The sequence below is a fragment of the Physella acuta genome, unplaced genomic scaffold (genome assembly GCF_028476545.2).
Source record: "Physella acuta isolate Inbredline_101_S28 unplaced genomic scaffold, ASM2847654v3 ptg000225l, whole genome shotgun sequence".
NCBI lineage: Eukaryota > Metazoa > Mollusca > Gastropoda > Physidae > Physella > Physella acuta.
In genome coordinates this window covers 400,436-423,495 of record NW_026731744.1, presented here as the reverse complement: position 1 = coordinate 423,495, position 23,060 = coordinate 400,436, and the positions used below count along the sequence as shown (strand labels likewise).

The following is a 23,060-nucleotide window of genomic DNA, read 5'->3' as shown; positions in this document are numbered from 1 at the left end:
GCAGGATAATTTTCTTTTTGAAATGTTTAAATGGTGTGTAGTGAGCTTACTTGCTCTGATATGAGCAATGACCTAATTTTTTCTGACATGCGCAGTGACCCTACTTTGTTCTGACATGCGCAGTGACCCCACTTTGTTCTCACTCACAGTGCGGACTCCGCCCACTTGGAGGAAGCATTTTGTGACATGCTAGGGGAGACAACAGAGTTCTTCATTTTCGGCAAAGTTGACTGGACAGTGTCCGGAGCAGCTGTCAAGAAATTACCTGGCCTTAGGTGAGCCATTTCTCAACCCTTTGTTTCCATGTGTTTACCGTCAGTAAGCTTTCAATTTTTGACAGATTTTTCTACAAATCTCCTTTCTTCGATGGACTGGACGGATTTCTGCCGCCAGCTACACATAGGGACTACATCCGGGTCTTTTACCAACTGTCACAGATTTTCGGCATCAGGTAAAAGTAGAAAAGTTAATATGGTTTGTAATAATTTGAGTAAGAAATTTATGTTTTAATTAAGGTCAGAGAATTTAGCTTTAATTGGGGTCAGAGATTTAAGTCTAGAATTTTATTTTTTGGCCAGGAACGTCTTTGAATCGTTTCTCACGGCTGCCAGGTTTTATTGGCGGAGCTCAACCGACAAGGAGCAGGGGGCATGTGACGTCATACAGTCTGCCCATCTCCTCGGCCAGGACAGGGAGAAATATGCCACCACATTTCGGGCAGAAAACGTCTCTCTTTTGAGTTGCCAGGATTTGAGCGGGTATTTTTGTTACACAACATTGACAAAAGGCATACCATGTTTTAAATAATAACAAATATATGTAGACATTATTTTACCTCATGTGAATTGTATCATAATTCTGGCATTTGTCTGGTAGACTGTTGAGATTTTGGCATTTGGTAGACTGTTGAGGTGCCGCACGCTTCTGTTGGCCAGATGCTTTCATTCATTTCTGCCCTCCAGATTCTTCAGTCTCCCACACAGTGTTAAACCCACCCATTCCCTTATGTTGTTATCCCAAAGAAAAGTAGAAAGTCCAGCTAGCCTGGATGACGTGACTATACCAACCAAGTTTTCGTCTTTTAATAATTTTCCACCGGCTATAATAAGGTCCTGTAATTGAATGGGATTGGGAGGGGGGGGGAGAGGAAGAGGGGGGTCACGTGGTATAGACAAAAAAGGCAAACGTTATCGTATGTCTTCGTCTCTCAGAATTGTAAATGTGATCGACATTCTTTCATCTCTCCCCCTCCCCCTCCACCCCTACCCCCTCCACCTTCATCTTCTCACCAGATAAAGCGAGGGTAACCTTTTAAAATGACGTCATTAATTTCAGCCCACCCGGCACAACACGCCAACTTTGACCGTTGTCCCGACAAGAGGAAGTGGTGCATCTGGGTACAGCGCCACCTATCATGAAGACAGAGATTACCCTTTGACCTTTTCGTGGGGGTCAATGGGCAGGACCCTGAGAGTACAGAAAACAGCTCGACTCTTCAAAAAATATTTGCGTTTTTCTGATTGGTTGATATTTTTATCTTTTATTTGTTTGATACATTTACATGCGTAGTTAAACAATTAACCTGAAAATGTTTTGTCCAAACCTCAGAAATAAATAAACGGGTCATCATTTGACACAATCTAAATTAATAGTGGAAAATTAAAAGAAAAGGGGGGAAAATGTTTTTTTAAACCCAAACAGCTAAAAAAAAAAGCATACATTTGTTTTGACAGTCAAAACTTAACTGAAGCCAAACGTGACAGTTAGGTCAACGTTTGCTAGGGTGACATGAAGCCAAACGTGACAGTTAGGTCAACGTTTGCTAGGGTGACATGAAGCCAAACGTGACAGCGAGGTCGACGTTTGTAAGGGTGACATCGGCTAGGCGGGGCGAGAGCCGGACAAACAGATCTCCAGGCTGGACGCTGGCAGTGAGCGACCTTTGACCCACGGCCAGCGGGTACTGGCACCGCTGGTAGGTCTGACACACACTGATCTGAACGTTTGCAGACGACTTGAGTCGGATCCGTCCCACCCCGTACGGCACTGAGACCCTGAAGAGCGGGTTCTTGAGCTGGGTGACGGTCAGGTTCCTGGAGACCTGGCCTGGTCTGAGTTCTGCTGTCACTAGCCTGGCCAGACGGTGAGGGGGTTAAGATTATCTTGGTCAAACAGTTGGATTATCGTTAAACTTTATTTAATTAATGACGTAGTAGGAGTTTATCAAGAAATATACAAGAGATGTGTTTTTTTTTAATTTTCGGCATATGCCTACTTGGTAAGAATGTTTTCAGTACGAATTCTTAGGCGACCTTGACGTACAATGGCTACTTACTTGGAAAGGTCATCGCACTCTTTTAGCTCCAGACCCACGTTCCTGAAACTCTCGGCCACAATATCCAGGTCAAGGCCAGAGTCGTACGCCGCCCTGAGGGCGCCACACGCGCCCAGCTCAAAGTCTGATCTCTCACGCCAGTACAGGCGGTTGGCCAGCAGGAAACATTCAAATGTTGACCTGTTAGAGGAAACATTCAAATGTTGACCTGTTAGAGGAAACATTCAAATGTTGACCTGTTAGAGGAAACATTCAAATGTTGACCTGTTAATGGAAACATTCAAATGTTGACCTGTTAGAGGAAACATTCAAATGTTGACCTGTTAGAGGAAACATTCAAATGTTGACCTGTTAGAGGAAACATTCAAATGTTGACCTGTTAGAGGAAACATTCAAATGTTGACCTGTTAATGGGAACATTGAATCGTTGAACTGTAACAATGATTTTTCCCATGCTCTGTTACAGAGGGGTAGCGACCCTTCCCGGCGCCCGGGGATAAACTTTCAATTTGGCGCCTCCCTCGGGAACAACCTTTCAATTTTCAATTTGCACCCCCGCCCCCCTCAAATTTTCAATTTGTTTTTCTAACCCATTTCTGCGCCCCTAAGGTCGACGCCCGGGGACATATGTACCCCCCTTCCCCCCGTCGCTACGCCTCTGCTCTGTTAGTAGTGTTAGTTACACAAAAATACGGGTTTAAAGAAAAGGTTTAAAACCCCTCAAGTGCGCGGTTCGTCTACTTACCGTATTCCTAGCTGCTGGGCTATTAACCAGAAAACGCGGTTGTAGATTCCACTACTCAAGTGTAGATCAAGACTATCCGTGTAATCTTTCACGTGGCCGATTGATGCGCCATCTTTGCTTGGGTCATCAAAATACCGAAAATCCTGAAAACAGTCATATGATCAGTCATATAATCAGTCATATAATCAGTCATATACTTTGCCTTCTATTCTCGTGAACAAAATATATTTCACGAAACGAAATTGTGGTGGGCTTGTGGTTCAGTCTGATGTGTACAGGTTTTATATTCCCACAGACACCATTGGTGAACTAGGGCAGTACACTGCTGACAATTGGCGAGACAGACACCATTTGGTGAACTAGGACAGTAAACTGCTGACATTTGGCGAGACAGACACCATTTGGCGAGAGACAGACACCATTGGTGAACTAGGACAGTAGCTGACAATTGGCGAGACAGACAGCATTTGGTGAACTAGGACAGTACACTGCTGATATTTGGCGAGACAGACACAGTTCCGAGCTGCTTATTTAATCATACACAAGATTTAGAAAACAGACATTTACTGATTCAACTGTTTTCTATGTCATGTGACACCAAAATAAACAAGTTAATTAAAAAGTCTAGTGACATTTAAGCGCAATTTCCTTATGTTATCTAAAAATAGCTCTGTCGTAGCGTAAATCAAGAGCAGGGTTAGTAAAACCATTGGTTAGTTATTAAAACGTTTTTTATTCATTTTTTTTTTCAGTATTTTACATGTTTTATTTACAATAGAGTTACATGACTAAAAACCATTGCGCGCCTACTGAATGTGATGACGCAGCCATTGAACGTGATGGCGCAGCTATTGAACGTGATGACGCGTGTGGTGTGGTTGCATAAAATGCTTACTAATTCGGTTCAAATTTTAATTAATTCAAAAAAAATTTTGTGACCGAACGAAAGGATATTTTTGAAAACTTTCTTCGGCAATATTGTTCTAAATTATGGCAGGAATCGATTGGTACATGTTTCAAGTCGCTAAGTGGTCTGGTTGCCGAGATATGGGCCAAAAACTGCTTTTTTTTCGAGGTTTTTTGGCTTTTCCGGGAAATCCATGAAAGAAACCCGTAATTTTTATGGCCTATGTTCATCCTCGTAACTTGCTTAACATAATTGCTTTTGGAACTAGTCATCGATATTGCTTCGTTGAGGAGGAGATACGACTTAAAGCTGCGGACACACATCCATCCATCCATCCATCCATTCATTCATACATTCATACATCCAGAAATGGCGGGTTAATAAACGCAATTCTCCAGAATGGAAATTGCGCTAAAAATGTTAAGTGCATTAATTGGTAAAAAGCGCTCCAAACCATTTTCAAAAGTCCTTGAGGGAGGGGAGGGAGTTTTTTGCCTACGTGAATAACTAACTATAAATTGGGGGGGGGGGGGGGGGCAAATTGCTAGTTGGCCCCGGGGATCTAAGTGGGTAGGTAGGCCTGTGAAGAGTTTATGTGTGGGCACAGTTTAAGATCTGAAGTACCTATGTCTTGGTCTTAGTTTAAGATTTGAAGTACCTACGTCTTGGTCTTAGTTTAAGATCTGAAGTACCTACGTCATGGTCTTAGTTTAAGATTTGAAGTACCTACGTCTTGGCCTTAGTTTAAGATCTGAAGTACGTACGTCATGGTCTTAGTTTAAGATTTGAACAACCTACGTCAAGATGTGAAGTACCTACGTCTTAGTCTTAGTTTAAGATTTGAAGTACCTACGTCTTGGTCTTAGTTTAAGATTTGAAGTACCTACGTCAAGATGTGAAGTTCCTACGTCTTGGCCTTAGTTTAAGATCTAAAGTACCTACGTCATGGTCTTAGTTTAAGATTTGAAGTACCTACGTCTTGGTCTTAGTTTAAGATTTGAAGTACCCACGTCTTGGTCTTAGTTTAAGATTTGAAGTACCTACGTCTTGGTCTTAGTTTAAGATTTGAAGTACCTACGTCTTGATGTTAAAGATTTGAAGTACCTACGTCTTGATGTTAAAGATCTAAAGTACCTACGTCTTGGTCTTAGTTTAAGATGTGAAGTACCTACGTCAAGATGTGAAGTACCTACGTCTTGGCCTTAGTTTAAGATCTAAAGTACCTACGTCAAGATGTGAAGTACTTACGTCTTGGTCTTAGTTTAAGATGTGAAGTACCTACGTCAAGATGTGAAGTACTTACGTCTTGGTCTTAGTTTAAGATGTGAAGTACCTACGTCAAGATGTGAAGTACTTACGTCTTGGTCTTAGTTTAAGATGTGAAGTACCTACGTCAAGATGTGAAGTACTTACGTCTTGGTCTTAGTTTAAGATGTGAAGTACCTACGTCAAGATGTGAAGTACTTACGTCTTGGTATTAGTTTAAGATGTGAAGTACCTACGTCAAGATGTGAAGTACTTACGTCTTGGTCTTAGTTTAAGATGTGAAGTACCTACATCAAGATGTGAAGTACTTACGTCTTGGTCTTAGTTTAAGATGTGAAGTACCTTAGTACGTCAAGATGTGAAGTACCTACGTCAAGATGTGAAGTACCTACGTCTTGGTCCTTGATGTAGACCTCCCGTGCAGCGATCCAGTCGACCTGGCCGAAGATGTATTCCTCTAGGGCTTCACCTGCCATGTCGGAGAAGGCCTCGTTTATCGCCCCTGGCTGACCCCTGGAACCAAATACAACTTTACTGACCCCAAACCTATCGAACCAAATACAACTTTACTGTCCCCAAACCTCTAAATACAACTTTACTTTCCCCAAACCTATCGAACCAAATACAACTTTACTGTCCCCAAACCTCTAAATACAACTTTACTGTCCCCAAACCTATGGAACCAAATACAACTTTACTGTCCCCAAACCTCTAGAACCAAATACAACTTTACTGTCCCCAAACCTCTAAATACAACTTTACTGTCCCCAAACCTCTAGAACCAAATACAACTTTACTGTCCCCAAACCTATGGAACTAAATACAACTTTACTGTCCCCAAACCTCTTTAACAAAATACAACTTTACTGTCCCCAAACCTATGGAACCAAATACAACTTTACTGTCCCCAAACCTCTAGAACCAAATACAACTTTACTGTCCCCAAACCTCTAAATACAACTTTACTGTCCCCAAACCTCTAGAACCAAATACAACTTTACTGTCACCAAACCTATGGAACCAAATACAACTTTACTGTCCCCAAATTTCTATTAAACTGTTTAATAATCTACATTCATTTTTTTTTAAAATCCAGCCTAAACCAACATTGAAAGTCTGAATATACCCCCCCCCCCCCCCAGTTCACACCCGTGTCACGTGATAAACAAGCGTGTCACGTGATCCACACAACTGACTTGTACTCCAGATTGGACGTCTTCTCGGTGACGCCGTGAGCGTATTCGTGTGCCACGGTGTTGACCCCGGTCAGGGGGTACAGGCTCACCCCGTCCCCGTCCCCAAACAGCACGTTCTTCCCGTCCCACACGGCGTTGCTGAAGTTCTGCCCGAAGTGTGCAACCATGAAGGGGATCGGATCCCTCAGAGACGGGTAGTTGTACCAGTCTGGTGAGAGGTGTTTCAAGGGTTTTGGTTTCCGACTTTTATTTTATTTTAGTTAATATAAGGTTTTATGGGTTAGGGTTAGCTAAAACAGTTCGGCCAACGTTGAGCTGGGTAAAGGAAAAGTTCCAGCCAAAATTGGTTACCTCGGTACAATTTGGCGGTCTTGGTGCCGTAAAAAAACACATCAAGTACGGGCGATAATCCTCCATTGACCGCGTCATTGTAGCCTCGAGAACAGGTGAAGTTGACCACTTGTGGATTCCTCGTCTTCTTGCTAGTCTTCAGGTCGGCGCCTGTAGAACAAATCCAGTTACTAGAAAGTCTACTGTCCCCCCGAACGAAATGGAATTTATATAGAAAACATATACTTTTACCAGTGTCCGCCCCCCCACCTCCGGAAAATGTTGTCCGCCCCCCCCCCCCCGGAAAACGTTGTCCGCCCCCCCCCCCCCGAAAATATCAAGTGCCCCCCCCCCCCCGGAGAAAAAAAGTCTGGAAGAAACACTGGTTAGTAGAGGTCAACTGGTCAACAGAACAAACCCAATAAGTAGAGGTCAACTCGACCATATAAACCCTGTCTAGTCCTAATCTGACGCCCAATTATATCGACTAAAACCTAGCCCTAAAATAGAACTGCCTGCCTTTTACAAACTCATTCTCCAAGAAGCAAATTTTTCTATTTGACGATCTTTTCAACGGATATAAACAAAATGGCGGGCTCCCGAAGTCCAGTTCTCGCCTCGGATTGCCGCCCTTGCCTTTAAAGTCACAAGTCTTCTCGGCTCCAACTTCTGCAACATAAAACAAAATTTCGTCCACTCATTTTACACTCACTTTTAAAAAGCAACACAGTTGAGTTGTACGAGAATGTTGCATACTTTAAATGTGGGTTTTCATGTATTTTTGTACCTCCTGTCGGTAGCTGGTATGCCCCTTTATCAAAAGCATCCACAACATCTCGCGAGCACTTGTCAATGAAAGCCACGGGTCTGAACGTGCCTGAGTCGGTGGTCACCAAGATGGCGACGCTCAACACACGGCGGGCACGGCTGCTGGTGACGTCAATGTAAATTAATTCCTCGAACAGCGTCGTGCCAACTTCACCACCCTGTAGGTTAAAGTGTCTGGGGAGACATTCATGGGTGTCAAAAGTCTGGGCAGACATTCATGGGTGTCAAATGACATTCGTGGGTGTCAAATGACATTCATGGGTGTCAAATAACATTCATGGGTGTCAAATGTCTGGGGAGACATTCGTGGGTGTCAAAAGTCTGGGCAGACATTCATGGGTGTCAAATGACATTCGTGGGTGTCAAATGACATTCATGGGTGTCAAATGACATTCATGGGTGTCAAATGTCTGGGGAGACATTCGTGGGTGTCAAATGGCTGGGGTGACATTCATGGGTGTCAAATGTCTGGGTCGTGGGTGTCAAATGGCTGGGGAGACATTCGTGGGTGTCAAATGGCTGGGGTGACATTCATGGGTGTCAAATAACATTCGTGGGTGTCAAATGTCTAGGGAGACATTCGTGGGTGTCAAATGGCTGGGGTGACATTCATGGGTGTCAAATGATATTCGTGGGTGTCAAATGTCTAGGGAGACATTCGTGGGTCTGGGGAGATGGCGAGACATCGACGAAGATGAAAACGTCGATGACTTACTTGAGAGTTATTTCAATGGCCTCATCACGGTCAAGGTCACATGCCATTGAATACCCCAGGTCGTCAGCTAGCCCGTTAAAGACGTTGGCCGCTAGAATGGTGATCTTGAAGAGATCCTGCTCCACCGTCACCACGGCGTCGTAGATCTTGATGCCCTGGAACCTCTGGCGATATTTGGTCTTTGTTTTGCCGAGCGTAGACACGAACGATTCTTCAGGCTGGGTTTAGAGTGGGAAGATTAGTAAACTGATATCAACCTTAGATTTAAGATTAGTAAACTGACATCAACGTTAGGTTTAAAGAGGTAAGATTAGTGAACTGACATCAACGTTAGGTTTAAAGCGGAGATTAGTAAACTGACATCAACGTTAGGTTTAAAGAGGTAAGATTAGTAAACTGACATCAACGTTAGGTTTAAAGCGGAGATTAGTAAACTGACATCAACGTTAGGTTTAAAGAGGTAAGATTAGTAAACTGACATCAACGTTAGGTTTAAAGCGGAGATTAGTAAACTGACATCAACGTTAGGTTTAAAGAGGTAAGATTAGTAAACTGACATCAACGTTAGGTTTAAAGCGGAGATTAGTAAACTGACATCAACGTTAGGTTTAAAGAGGTAAGATTAGTAAACTGACATCAACGTTAGATTTAAGATTAGTAAACTGACATCAACGTTAGATTTAAGATTAGTAAACTGACATCAACGTTAGGTTTAAAGCGGAGATTAGTAAACTGACATCAACGTTAGGTTTAAAGAGGTAAGATTAGTAAACTGACATCAACGTTAGATTTAAGATTAGTAAACTGACATCAACGTTAGATTTAAGATTAGTAAACTGACATCAACGTTAGGTTTAAAGCGGAGATTAGTAAACTGACACCAACGTTAGATTTTAGAGTGTTAACAGCAAACAGGGGCGTAGAGGGGGTGGGGCGGGGGGTGCGGACCGCACCGGGTGACACCATTTAGGGGGCTGACACCATGGCAAAAAAATTGCAAAAAGAAAAATGCTTTTTGCCAGTTCCATTAATGTTGTGATAACGACTGTGATGTGCAAGAAATACCTGGAGCTTAGATGATTGTGATAACGACTGTGATGTGCAAGAAATACCTGGAGCTTAGATGGTTGTGATGACGACTGTGATGTGTAAGAAATACCTGCAGCTTAGATGGTTGTGATAACGACTGTGATGTGCAAGAAATACCTGGAGCTTAGATGGTTGTGATGACGACTGTGATATGCAAGAAATACCTGGAGCTTAGATGGTTGTGATAACGACTGTGATGTGCAAGAAATAACTGGAGCTTAGATGGTTGTGATGACGACTGTGATATGCAAGAAATACCTGGAGCTTAGATGGTTGTGATAACGACTGTGATGTGCAAGAAATACCTGGAGCTTAGATGGTTGTGATGACGACTGTGATATGCAAGAAATACCTGGAGCTTAGATGGTTGTGATAACGACTGTGATGTGCAAGAAATAACTGGAGCTTAGATGGTTGTGATAACGACTGTGATGTGCAAGAAATACCTGGAGCTTGCTGTCCGCGTCAGTCAGCCCTAGAACATTTTCCAAGGTTAAGGTCGGCCCCGGTACCTGGTCCGGCAGCCGTTGACCATATGCTGGGACCACGTTCTGCTGAGTCGGCAGCGACAAGTAATCTTTAAATGGCACCAGCGTGGCGCCATCTGCCGGGTGCAGCAGCACTAAGACAAGGGCGGTAACTACTGACAGCCTCCAGACCATGGTGGGCGTGGTCTGAAACACACTGGCGGAATTTTACAAAGTAAAAATTTAATTGTTTGAAATAGTGAACACGGTGTAAATAACCTAGCACAATTACCCAGAGGCGTAAACTAAATAGAAAACTACTAAACTTAATAACTAATCTAAACTAAGCACTAACCTTAACAATTAGGCTAAACAATAAATCTAAACATTGAACTCACACACTAAAAACTGTAAGCACCCAGTTTTAAGGGACTTAGTTACACAAACTTGTCTTGTTTGATTGCTAGATCACGAGTTAGAAGCTAACACTAAACGAGTTTAAGTAACAGGCAAATTGGCTTTAATTAATGAAATATTGATTACATTTAGTTTCGGCCTGACGATGTGGTTATTAGCTGGATGTTGATTTCTGGTTAATTAGATTTCAATCTTAATTTAAGAAACATATAAGGGAGAGAATTAAGAGTATATTCCTGAGAAAATAAAATATAGCTAAATACAATTATAAAACATCTTTTTCATGAATTGTGTCTGTTTTATATCAATTATTGAAAAATATATTTAGAAACGTAGGCACGGTTTCAGAATTTTAAGTGGTCACTGGTGTGGTTATTGTCAAAAAATTCAAGTTATATATATTATATATATATATATATATATATATATATATATATATATATATATATATATATATATATATATATATATAATTGCCCAAAAATTCAAGTTATATATTCAATATATATATATATATATATATATATATATATATATATATATATATATATATATATATATATATATATATATATATATAAAACTTGAATTTTTTGCAATAACCACACCAGTGACCATTTAAAATTCTGGTTATTGCCCAAAAATTCAAGTTATATATTCAATATATATATATATATATATATATATATATATACCAGTAGCGTACGCAGGGGGGGAGCAGGGGGAGCGGCCGCTCCCCCTCTGGCCATTTTCAGCAAAGTGGCGCCTTTTTGGAAACTTTTTAAACTCAAAGTTTTAAACAATGATATTTGTTAAAAAAATATTTTTGGTCGGCACATCTATGTAAATCACAAGATTTCTTTTCATGCAGCAATTAAGCATTATTGTACTAGTCTAGTAGTGTCTACGTTAACAACACGTATTAACAGCTGCATCAGTTTGCCATTCTAAAAATAACCATTACGATGTATTGCAATGTTTAAAAAACCTCCACGGTAGTACCACTTGGCAAGAGGGGTGTTAAGTTTAAGGCAACTGTATAATGTATTTGCTTACGAATAATTGAATTAGAAAATGCTATACATAAAACTTCACACATAATTACTTTATATATACAGTTTGAATCGTGTGATTAATTTTTTTAAAAATTACAATACAGAAACAAATAGAACTGATGTGGCACCTCGATTTAAATTTACTTATGAGCAAACTGCGTAGTGGTGGGGAAATTTTGACAAGGTCAACAACGTCATCACGATGAAGTAGTAGTATTCTTACAGTTTGGGCGATAGTGATTACGATTACAAATTATATGAAACAGTTACAACCCCCCTCCCCCATGGACCCCTCTGTAAAAAAAAAATATTGTCCTAATACCACTGCTACTTATTTAAATCTATTTCTGTAATATATATTTGTGTAATATATATTTGTGTAATATATATTTGTGTAATATATATGTATGTTTAGAACAGTCATCTAAAACTGACGCTATGTTCACTCTGAGTTGGTTATCTCCTCCCCCCCCCCCCCACCCAACCCAGTGAATACCTAGGTGTGACATTAATGTCACACCTAGGTATTCAAGTAATGATGTATCAAAGTACCATGCCGCCAGAAAATTAGCTTTTTAAACGTAAAACTCTGTGAATATTGTTTTTGCAATTACCAGTAAAAAGGTGTGTGATCAATACAGTGATCTAACCCATACCTATCACTATGTTAAAAAATGATCTTTAAAGAACCCAAAGAAGCCGTAGTTAATTAAAATATATGATCTGAACTAAAAGACCGATTCATTAAGTTAAATGTAGACTGTTAATCCGAAAAATCCTCTATTAAAAACGGAAAGCCTTGTTTTATACCAACTCTGTGTTTAAAAACTTTCATTATGCTGTAATATTTTAGAATTTATAAAAACTATATATTAAATTCTGATTTTAGACAAAAACATTTTGTAAACTCGAATAGTGTTAAACAATTTCATTATATTCTAAAGTAATTATTTATTTGTTTTGACATTTATAGTTAAATGTGTAGATATATACATATTTATATTAAGAGAGTGATTATTTCCCCTATTTCACTTGTCTTAAATAATTTCCCAGGAATTATTATGTAAGAAATTTTTGGTACAAGAATTAAAAAACAGATTGTGTTACGTTCATTGTGTTTGGTTGTAGTGTATATATATATATATATATATATATATATATATATATATATATATATATATATATATATATATATATATATATATATTGTTTAGATTGATACAATTTTTGTTTTGTCGGCCTACATTGTGTGTTTTTTCTTATTTCTTCAGAATGCTACTTTCAATTTATTTTACATCATAGCGAAGTAATGACATTCAGCTAGTAATTATATATATATATATATATATATATATATATATATATATGTATATATATATATATATATATATATATATATATATATATATATATATATATATATATATATATATATATATTACACGTATATAGAACGTGTTAAAAATTCGGCGCCTTTACTTTTTTTCTTTTCGCTCCCCCTACAACGAAAACCTAGATACGCCTCTGATATATACATACACACACAAAGAAATTAGCCAATGAAATTCTGGTAATAGAAAATGAATAGCGGAATATGGAGTTAGTGGTGTGGTTGTACAACAGCAAAATGAACTGAGTATCGACCACAGCAAAAAGAACTGAGTAGCGACCACAGCAAAAAGAACTGAGTAGCGACCACAGCAAAAAGAACTGAGTATCGACCACAGCAAAAAGAACTGAGTATCGACCACAGCAAAAAGAACTGAGTATCGAGTTAGTGGTGTGGTTGTACCCCAGCCCGAGAACTGGAGCACAAATCATACAGCTTTAGGCTCTGTTGATAAAGTCACGATTTTACCCACACCACCACGGCTCAGTCCGTCAGCTTGCGTGGATTTCACAATTTAACTAAACCAAACTATCTGGTGCAATGTGTAACGTGACATAAATAGAAACTTACTAACTTAAGGGAAATAACTCATTTTAAACATGCAATATAGTTTTTAAAATTAGCGCCCCTTCTTATCCGCATTGTTCACTTCAATGACTGAATTCAACAGGAAAGAGGGGGTGGGCATTAAGACATTTAACCCTGAGCTGTTTTTTTAATTGAACTAGAAAAAGCCACAATGTCGCCTTTAAAACTTAAAACAATTCTTTATTTGTCTGATGATAGGCCTATACTAAACTTAGCAAGGATTTTTACTTGAAACTAACACTAAAGAAATTTTAAGTTTTAACTAATGGTAGATCTAGATCTAGATCTAGATTTCTATATATTATTAACTAACAATACTAATGTATATTCTATAAGCAGCTAATAATTTTTTTCATTAATTTCCATATCCCATCGTTTGTGAATAGAATCTACCTAGATCTACATCTAGGAGCTTTAGTTAAACGCTCTGTTCATTTTTTCCCGGTAAATAGATTGCCCGTGACGGTAACCAAATTCAAATAGAAGAATCTAAGGAAGCCGAAACTGGACGTCAGACAAAGGATTTTTGCTTTTAGATGTTTGGTTAAAGTAAGCACTTTGGTGGGCAACCTTTCAGATTTTGTTACATTATCAGCTTACGCATATTTTGAGACTATTCTCGGTCCATTTAATTAATAGACTATTGTTAAACTTTAAAACTTGAGTCTTAAATTAGGCCTTTACTACTTATTTATTTAATATTTAATATTTACTTATAAAATTATTAAATTAAATTAGTAGCCTAAATTTAGGCCTACTCTTAAAAAGTCTTAAAATTAAACTCTTAAATTAAAAGTATATTAATTAAAAGAGTGTACTGTAAGTACTACTAAGTAAGTAGTAGATATCTAGATCCTAGATCTACTATTCTATACTTTAGTTTAAATACTGAACTATCATACATACAAAAACAATATTCATATAGTATATTGGTAATCTATCGTTTTGGGTACGTAAAATCGCCCGCGGCTATTTATGTACGAAAACGTTACCTCATTGTCAAGGCTTTAAATTACTTTAATAGAAGTATATTGTCATACTTTTGTGTCAAATATTATAGATAAATGAATAATAAACCTAAATCAATGGCTAAATATATCGATATAGGCAAGAAATCAACTTTAAAGTACTTTAAACAGCAGTGTCTGAGAGCAAGATTTGCTATATAAACAGCAGCCATTTGTAAAATAGAGTGGCTTCCCCCTGAATCTGGCGCTAAAAGCTTATAAAAATAAAACTTAGACAAGATGGCTGCTATAGTAAATGAGCATGGTTGCATCTGTTGGAAACATCGCTAGTCTTCATTTATTACGGAAAAGTTTTAATTCAATTGTTTAAAAACAGGTACATAAATGAATCAAGGAAACATTTTTGAATTTTTTAAAACATAAACCCTCCTCAAAATGTGAAATAACTATTAAAATTTAAGGAGTCACCTGTTTTTCACATTACAAATCGCGGGCGATTTTACGTACCCAAAACGATAGATTACCAGTATATTATATATTATCTAGATCTAGATCCATATTCTATATTACTAGTTTAGTAAATATTTTAGTCTATGGGCCTATTGAGTATCAAAATACTTTACTGGCTCGCCCAGAGTTAAAAGAGACTGATAATAGAAATAAATATCCCAAAGTTACATTTCTTCTTCTTCGTTCTTAATTCTAGTGGTGGAGGGATTCCTCCAACACAATATTAAGTATTACGTGTCAACTAGTTAGATCTATATGCCATTCATGTAGGCTGTTGACTCTGATTTCAGCCTGCTTTTCATTTTGGATTTGCTTTCATAGCCTTTGTCCAACCAAGAGCAAACTACAAGGCAGCTGTTGACAACAGCTGCCTTGTAGTTTGTTTGATTTTAGATTTGTGTCTTCTACAAGAGTTGCTGTCCCCAGCAGTCGAGCCTCATCTGCCCGAGGGTTCTAACTGGAGACTTTTCATTTTAACAATCATAAGCTTTACCAACTCAACCATGCTGATCCCCTAGAGTTACATTAATTGCATTACTTTCACTGTTCAGAGAACATCCATATGTCTTTAATTACCTAACATAATTGAACTTTTTTAAAAATGTACCTTTTATAACTTTTTACTCCCTTAGTGTGTATTTATTGTTGCTGAAGAAAATGGCAAATGCCAGTTTAACCTGCAGCGTATGTATAGAAGAATTGTCAGCCACAGGAAATGTTATCAAGAAAAGTCAGTATCAGAACCTGAACATCTGTTTAGGAAGAGATGAATTTCGTGAAATTTTGATTAAGGTATCAATGGATGAGTGACATTGGCAAAGATATCTGTTTAAGTCTGTTTAAATGACATAATAGAATACAGAAATTTTGAATGTTACTTATCTTTTTTGCATTCTATTTAAAAAAGCACCAGTTAGTTCAGTATTTAAGTTCAGGTTTCTGATCAGCCTATGTTTTCATGGGAATAATCCTTTTAACTTCCAACTGAAATTGCTGACTCAACAGGTGATTTTTCCTAAGAAAGAGAGCAAGTATTCTGTGAAGGAGCTGTTGATTCACAAGAAATTTGTCAAAGATGGGAAGGCCACTATAAAGCTACCTGAGCACAAGATTCAGCTGCTCCTGTCCAACTGCCCACCTGACCAGCTAGTCATGTTCCTACATACTTTACAGGTAATGCCAGCATTCGTGTTACCAGCTAATCATGTTATTACACACTTTACAGGTAATGCCAGCCTTCTTGTTGTTTATTAAACACAGCTCGTAAGTCACATGTTAGAAGCGACCAGTGATTTAGAGAGAGCATTGTATGTAATCTGTCATGTTTTTCTCTCACACTTGTATGTAATCTGTCATGTTTTTCTCTCCCACTTGTATGTAATCTGTCATGTTTTTCTCTCACACTTGTATGTCATCTGTCATGTTTTTCTCCCACTTCTCCACCCAGGCCAAGCTGGACGTGCTGAAGCAGAAAGGTTTCCTCACACAGAGGCAGAAACTTTTCTCTGGCAAACACCACGAGTTTGAGGAGATCTCCCCGCTGACCGTCAAAGACCTGCAGGTGTCTCATGGTGCCAGAGGCCAGTCCTCCTCGCAGCCGTCCAGCCTCACCACCCATGGGATCACCTCCTCCCACATCACTAAAAAAAGGTCGTTGCCCTCAAGTGCCCAGGAGAACAGTCCCACCTCTTTAGAAAATGAAGCTAAAAGACAGAAACTCATGGCAGCAAAAACAGCATTTTTAAAACTGACTAAAATAAATGGTATAAGTCCGTCCAAAGTTCTAGCCAAACCAATTCAGCTGACGCCGGAGCAAAATCGGGTGCTGGAGGCGGTCTTGAAGGGCCGGAATATTTTTTTTACTGGTAGTGCAGGCACAGGAAAATCTTTCTTGCTGAAAAGGATTGTAGGTTTGTCGCTTTAGTTGTAGCCATGTTAGCCTTTATCTAAGTTTTTACTGTTGTCAACCTTACACAAATTGTTTGTCAACTTTGATTTTCACTAACAAAGAATCTGCAGAGGTGTAACCTTTTTTACAAAAATCCACTTTTTCTATTTGAGGAAAATTTTCACAGTTGTGGTTATGCTGCCTCAGTTCTGCTAGCTCTATATTTTATTTTAATGGTGTTATTTTTGCTTGATAAAAAACCTACATTGTTTTGTGTTTGATACCTTCGAAGGTAAAAGGGGGTTATTAAATGATTAAACTTGTGTCAGCTTATCAAAACTGATAAGATTCTAGGGCAACTATAATTTGGCCACCACAATTTATCAGGACCTGATGATTCTTAAATTGATGTTTCAATCATAAATTATTCTTGAAATGTTTCAAATTTTTAAAACAGAAATATCATGAATATGTTGAGAAAAATTTCGGTGTTTATTCTTTTATTGTTCTCTAGAATGTGCAGATATTGATCCCACTTTTTGGTTTCCCATCTATACTTCAGGTGCTCTCCCACCCAACCACACGTTTGCCACGGCCAGTACAGGTGTTGCTGCATGTCACATTGGGGGGACCACGCTCCATGCTTTTGCAGGTAAAACATGTTCTACTGCCTGGGGTCAGCAGGTTGGTAATACAGAAAACCTTGTGTGCTTGAGTCTGGCCCATATTGATAGATTTTTTTGATTGATAGATTTTAAAATAACCAAGCAATCCTTTTGGGGTTCAGCCATCTTGTAGAACAAGTAATATTTAGTCCATGTTATCCCCTGCCAGGCATAGGTTCAGGCAAGGCACCATTGAGCCAGTGTGTAGAGTTGGCGTCCAGACAGAAGGTGGCCCAACAGTGGAGGGCCTGTAGACATTTGATCATTGATGAGATCTCAATGGTAGACGGGGACTTTTTCAACAAGCTGGAGACTGTTGCTAGGTAAGTCTTATGTTCCTTGGCCCTGCTCATTATTTGACTGTCAGTTCCCTGCTCATTATTTTACTATCAGTTCCTCTGATAATATGAGTTAAGGTCTCACATACAGCAGACTTTTACCATGTTGATAAATTTCATTTGTTTTATAAAAACTGCTGTATTTTTATTATAATAATTGATAATAACATGTATTTGGCCTTACATGTAAAAAATGTCACAGCTAGTGGAGCCACTCTCTGTCTGCTTGATTATGTCATCATGCAGCAGCTAAAACTAACACAATTAACTTTAAAAAGTCAGGGTTGTACATACATGGTATACTAATAATTTTTTATCTGACTACAGGGTTGTCCGCAAGTCTGACCAACCCTTTGGTGGCATTCAGCTCATTTTGTGTGGTGACTTCCTGCAGCTTCCTCCAGTCACAGGGCCAGGGGAGGACAGAAAATTTTGTTTCCAGGTAGTGAGCATGTTGGCATATCTGGTAGATATGGGGTTAATAAGGGGAGGTCAGAAAATTTTGTTTCCAGGTAGGGTGCATGTTGGCACATCTGGTAGATATGGGGTTAATAAGGGGAGGACAGAAAATTTTGTTTCCAGGTAGGGTGCATGTTGGCACATCTGGTAGATATGGGGTTAATAAGGGGGAGGACAGAACATTTTGTTTCCAGGTAGGGTGCATGTTGGCACATCTGGTAGATATGGGGTTAATAAGGGGGAGGGGGGACAGAACATTTTGTTTCCAGGTAGGGTGCATGTTGGCTCATCTGGTAGATATGTGGTTAATAAGGGGGAGGACAGAACATTTTGTTTTCAGGTAGGATTATGTTGGCACATCTGGTAGATATGGGGTTAATAAGGGGGGAGGACAGAAAATTTTGTTTCCAGGTAGGGTGCATGTTGGCACATCTGGTAGATATAAGGTTAATAAGGGGAGGACAGAAAATTTTGTTTCCAGGTAGGGTGCATGTTGGCACATCTGGTAGATATGGGGTTAATAAGGGGGAGGACAGAACATTTTGTTTCCAGGTAGGGTGATGTTGGCACATCTGGTAGATATGGGGTTAATAAGGGGGAGGACAGAACATTTTGTTTCCAGGTAGGGTGATGTTGGCACATCTGGTAGATATGGGGTTAATAAGGGGGAGGACAGAAAATTTTGTTTCCAGGTAGGGTGATGTTGGCACATCTGGTAGATATGGGGTTAATAAGGGGGAGGACAGAACATTTTGTTTCCAGGTAGGGTGATGTTGGCACATCTGGTAGATATGGGGTTAAAAAGGGGGAGGACAGAAAATTTTGTTTCCAGGTAGGGTGATGTTGGCACATCTGGTAGATATGGGGTTAATAAGGGGGAGGACAGAACATTTTGTTTCCATGTAGGATTATGTTGGCACATCTGGTAGATATGGGGTTAATAAGGGGGAGGACAGAAAATTTTGTTTCCAGGTAGGGTGATGTTGGCACATCTGGTAGATATGGGGTTAATAAAAGTATCTGTTAATGATTTTGGTTAATATTTTTGATAGTTAAACCAGTCTATAGTTAGGCCTTTAAATTGTGTTAATAAAATGTTGTATCTTTTATTTAGTCCGAGGCTTGGCAAAAAAGTATTGATGTGACGATGCATCTAACTGACGTCAAACGACAATCTGACAAGAAGTTCATTGACCTCTTGCAACAGATTAGAAAAGGCCTGTAAGTTTGGATATTTTTACAAACTTTGTTCAGTCACACCATACCTGTTTGTTTAGCTTCACAACCAACCTGTGTGTGTAGGTTCACAACCAACCTATTTGTTTAGGTTCACAACCAACCTGTTTGTTAATGCTCACAACCAACCTGTTTGTTAAGGTTCACAACCAACCTGTTTGTTTAGGTTCACAACCAACCTGTTTGTTTAAGTTCACAACCAACCTGTTTGTTTAGGTTCACAACCAACCTGTTTGTAAAGGTTCACAACCAACCTGTTTGTTAAGGCTCACAACAAATATGACTGATGACATTCCCATGTTGAAATGTTCTAACTCTACTTCCCCACCCATTCCTCCCTGGCCAGATGTCCTCCCACTGTAGCCAGAACACTGCAGGAGACAGGAGATAAAAGGATAGAGAAGGACGGGGTGGTGGCCACCAAACTGTGCACACACAAGGTCGATGTGGAGCAGATTAACATCTCCAAGCTGAAGGAACTTGCAGGTATTTGTGTGGGGACAGTCATATAGTCTTGTAGGATACGGCTGCATTGTTAGCTGTTCCATCCTTCAATAAACCAGTTGATTTAGGGCCCACCATGTTATTGTGTATCCTGTTACGGGGGAGAGCTACATGTTTACTGCGTCATGTAACAATAACCATGGCAACCATTGTTTGTGTATCCTGTTACAGGGGAGAGCTACATGTTTACTGTGTCATGTAACAATAACCATGGCAACCATTGTTTGTGTATCCTGTTACAGGGGAGAGCTACTTGTTTACTGTGTCATGTAACAATAACCATGGCAACCATTGTTTGTGTATCCTGTTACAGGGGAGAGCTACTTGTTTACTGTGTCATGTAACAATAACCATGGCAACCATTGTTTGTGTATCCTGTTACAGGGGAGAGCTACTTGTTTACTGTGTCATGTAACAATAACCATGGCAACCATTGTTTGTGTATCCTGTTACAGGGGAGAGCTACATGTTTACTGCGTCATGTAACAATAACCATGGCAACCATTGTTTGTGTATCCTGTTACAGGGGAGAGCTACATGTTTACTGTGTCATGTAACAATAACCATGGCAACCATTGTTTGTGTATCCTGTTACAGGGGAGAGCTACATGTTTACTGTGTCATGTAACAATAACCATGGCAACCATTGTTTGTGTATCCTGTTACAGGGAAGAGCTACATGTTTACTGCGTCATGTAACAATAACCATGGCAACCATTGTTTGTGTATCCTGTTACAGGGGAGAGCTACATGTTTACTGCATCAGATGTGGACGAGGCTTACACCCAGCAGCTCAACACACTGTGTCCTGTGCCTGCCTTCCTAGAGCTCAAAGTTGGAGCACAGGTAACATACACTAGACCATTGTATGTGGGTCTATATAGCACAGGAAAACATACACACTAGACCATTGTATGTGGGTCTATATAGCACAGGTAAACAAACACACTAGACCATTGTATGTGGGTCTATACAGCACAGGTAACACACACTACACCATTGTATGTGGGTCTATATAGCACAGGTAAACATACACACTAGTTCATTGGTTGTATATACAGTACAGGTAACATACACACTACACCGTTGTATGTGGGTCTATATAGCACAGGTAAACATACACACTACACCATTGTATGTGGGTCTATACAGCACAGGTAACATACACACCATTGCTTGTATGTGGGTCTATAACATGGTTTAATGTTTACCCATTTCATCACTTGTAACAGTTCACTAAATATAAGAAAACTTTGTTTTGTATGTAGGTGATGTGTAAACTTTTTTTGTGTATGTAGGTGATGCTGTGTAAAAACCTGGACATACAGAGAGGTCTGGTGAACGGAGCAAGGGGTGTTGTGTTACGTATTGAAGCAGGTATGGGTGTTGTGTTGGGTATTGAAGCAGGTATGGGTGTTGTATTACGTATTGAAGCAGGTAGGGGTGTTGTGTTACGTATTGAAGCAGGTAGGGGTGTTGTGTTAGGTATTGAAGCAGGTATGGGTGTTGTATTACGTATTGAAGCAGGTAGGGGTGTTGTGTTACGTATTGAAACACGTGGGGTGTTGTGTTAGGTATTGAAGCAGGTAGGGGTGTTGTGTTAGATATTGAAGCAGGTAGGGGTGTTGTGTTACGTATTGAAACATGTGGGGTGTTGTGTTACATATTGAAGCAGGTAGGGGTGTTGTGTTATGTATTGAAGCAGGTAGGGGTGTTGTGTTAGGTATTGAAGCAGGTAGGGGTGTTGTGTTACGTATTGAAACACGTGGGGTGCTGTGTTACGTATTGAAGCAGGTAGGGGAGTTGTGTTAGATATTGAAGCAGGTAGGGGTGTTGTATTACGTATTGAAACACGTGGGGTGTTGTGTTACGTATTGAAGCAGGTAGGGGAGTTGTGTTAGATATTGAAGCAGGTATGGGTGTTGTGTTTTGTATCGAAACAGGTACATCCAAGTACATGAATGATGAAGTAGTTGTTGGCGTAGGTCAGTAAATGAATGTTGGTGTAGGTCAGTAAATGATGGTGTTGGTGTAGGTCAGTAAATGATGGTGTTGGTGTAGGTCATTAAATGATGGTGTTGGTGTAGGTCAGTAAATGATGGTGTTGGTGTAGGTCAGTAAATGATGGTGTTGGTGTAGGTCAGTAAATGATGAAAATGTCCCATTGTCAGGTAACCCTGTGATCAAGTTTGTGTGTGGGGTGACAGAGACCATCAAAGCCATAAGATGGGTGTTTAAGATAGGGGGTGGCAACACCATCGTCAGGAAACAAATCCCTCTCAAGCTGGCCTGGGCAATATCTATACACAAGAGCCAGGTAAACATCAGTCAATGTCTGACATACAACAGACACGTCTGACATACAACAGACATGTCTCAACTACAACAGACATCCAAATACAACGACAGACATGTCCCCATACAACAGACACGTCTGACATACAACAGACACGTCTGACATACAACAGACATGTCTCAACTACAACAGACATCCCAATACAACGACAGACATGTCCCCATAGAACAGTCCTTGTTTCTATGTTACACTTAACCTTGTTTCTGTGTCACCAGGGAATGACCCTAGATTGTGTGGAGATATCCCTGGCCAAAGTCTTTGAGACAGGTCAAGCCTATGTTGCTCTGTCCAGAGCCAAGAGCCTTGAGGGCCTGCGTGTGGTTGACTTCAACATGAACTGTGTGCGCGCTGACCCCAAAGTTTTGAACTTCTACACTAGACTGGAGCTCAAACATAAGATGATGCACAATGGTGTGGAAGATGAGAATGAAATTTTCCGTCCAAATCCCTCGGTATTTAACAAGAGATGATACACTGATACAGGCTTGCCACTTAGTTGTGTAGTCATTAGGGTTGTGCAATCCTTGATATCAACATACCACCTGTACATGTTGTTGTATTTATTGTCTTGGATCAAATGATAGGGCAAAAGATGTAATCTAATATTTACTTGTTGACACATGAGATTTACAGAGATAGGCTGGTTTTACCTGCTCTGTACCATATTTGTCCAATTTTAAAATCTTATCTCAATGTACACATTAAGTTTTATAAATTTATTAATTTTATGTCATTCCTTTGTACAAAACTTTTTTATAAAGATGATAACATACAAAGCTAACAAGATTTCAATGAAGGCAGCCCCCCC

At 39.5% G+C, this 23,060-nt stretch overlaps 3 protein-coding genes across 6 annotated transcripts; 2 read left to right on the top strand and 1 right to left on the bottom strand.

Annotated features, from left to right (window-relative positions):
• Positions 1–156: 156 nt before the first annotated feature.
• On the top strand, positions 157–1,461 carry LOC131937943 (zinc metalloprotease-like). Its single transcript, XM_059295731.1, has 4 exons — positions 157–275; positions 341–451; positions 579–758; positions 1,336–1,461. Exons 1-4 carry the CDS (start codon positions 187–189, stop codon positions 1,361–1,363), a joined length of 408 nt encoding a protein of 135 aa, XP_059151714.1. The 5' UTR covers positions 157–186; the 3' UTR covers positions 1,364–1,461.
• Positions 1,462–1,524: 63 nt separating this feature from the next.
• Positions 1,525–10,392, bottom strand: LOC131937942 (neutral protease). Of its 3 annotated transcripts, XM_059295730.1 has the most exons (12): positions 10,234–10,352; positions 9,858–10,095; positions 8,323–8,540; positions 7,567–7,781; positions 7,299–7,448; positions 6,801–6,950; positions 6,450–6,657; positions 5,646–5,766; positions 3,081–3,223; positions 2,336–2,515; positions 1,856–2,132; positions 1,525–1,767 (listed from the first exon to the last, which is right to left on the bottom strand). In XM_059295730.1, exons 2-12 carry the CDS (start codon positions 10,071–10,073, stop codon positions 1,741–1,743), a joined length of 1,905 nt encoding a protein of 634 aa, XP_059151713.1. In that variant the 5' UTR covers positions 10,074–10,095; positions 10,234–10,352; the 3' UTR covers positions 1,525–1,740. The 3 variants fall into 3 exon arrangements, with proteins under 3 accessions (XP_059151713.1, XP_059151712.1, XP_059151711.1); XM_059295729.1 differs by having other exon boundaries at positions 1,525–2,132; positions 10,277–10,392; XM_059295728.1 differs by having other exon boundaries at positions 1,525–2,132.
• A 3,420-nt stretch (positions 10,393–13,812) lies between these two features.
• Positions 13,813–23,057, top strand: LOC131937981 (ATP-dependent DNA helicase PIF1). Of its 2 annotated transcripts, none has more exons than XM_059295779.1 (13): positions 13,813–13,889; positions 15,439–15,598; positions 15,812–15,979; positions 16,254–16,716; positions 17,257–17,346; positions 17,529–17,682; positions 18,025–18,139; positions 19,271–19,377; positions 19,739–19,878; positions 20,636–20,742; positions 21,195–21,273; positions 22,068–22,213; positions 22,468–23,057. In XM_059295779.1, exons 2-13 carry the CDS (start codon positions 15,464–15,466, stop codon positions 22,720–22,722), a joined length of 1,959 nt encoding a protein of 652 aa, XP_059151762.1. In that variant the 5' UTR covers positions 13,813–13,889; positions 15,439–15,463; the 3' UTR covers positions 22,723–23,057. The 2 variants fall into 2 exon arrangements, with proteins under 2 accessions (XP_059151762.1, XP_059151761.1); XM_059295778.1 differs by having other exon boundaries at positions 13,824–13,877.
• The last annotated feature ends 3 nt before the right edge of the window (positions 23,058–23,060 follow it).

Bases quoted from the DNA above. Each gene is read 5' to 3' on its own strand.
- LOC131937943 (XM_059295731.1), top strand. From the start codon at position 187: ATGCTAGGGGAGACAACAGAGTTCTTCATTTTCGGCAAAGTTGACTGG. The intron at 276-340 runs GTGAGCCATTTC...AATTTTTGACAG, and splicing joins AAGAAATTACCTGGCCTTAG to ATTTTTCTACAAATCTCCTT. The intron at 759-1,335 runs GTATTTTTGTTA...CATTAATTTCAG, and splicing joins AGTTGCCAGGATTTGAGCGG to CCCACCCGGCACAACACGCC.
- LOC131937942 (XM_059295729.1), bottom strand. From the start codon at position 10,073: ATGGTCTGGAGGCTGTCAGTAGTTACCGCCCTTGTCTTAGTGCTGCTG. The intron at 6,658-6,800 runs GTAACCAATTTT...ACCTCTCACCAG, and splicing joins GACCGCCAAATTGTACCGAG to ACTGGTACAACTACCCGTCT. The intron at 2,133-2,335 runs GTAAGTAGCCAT...CCGTCTGGCCAG, and splicing joins GAGTGCGATGACCTTTCCAA to GCTAGTGACAGCAGAACTCA.
- LOC131937981 (XM_059295779.1), top strand. From the start codon at position 15,464: ATGGCAAATGCCAGTTTAACCTGCAGCGTATGTATAGAAGAATTGTCA. The intron at 15,980-16,253 runs GTAATGCCAGCA...TTCTCCACCCAG, and splicing joins TGTTCCTACATACTTTACAG to GCCAAGCTGGACGTGCTGAA. The intron at 20,743-21,194 runs GTAACATACACT...TTGTGTATGTAG, and splicing joins AGCTCAAAGTTGGAGCACAG to GTGATGCTGTGTAAAAACCT.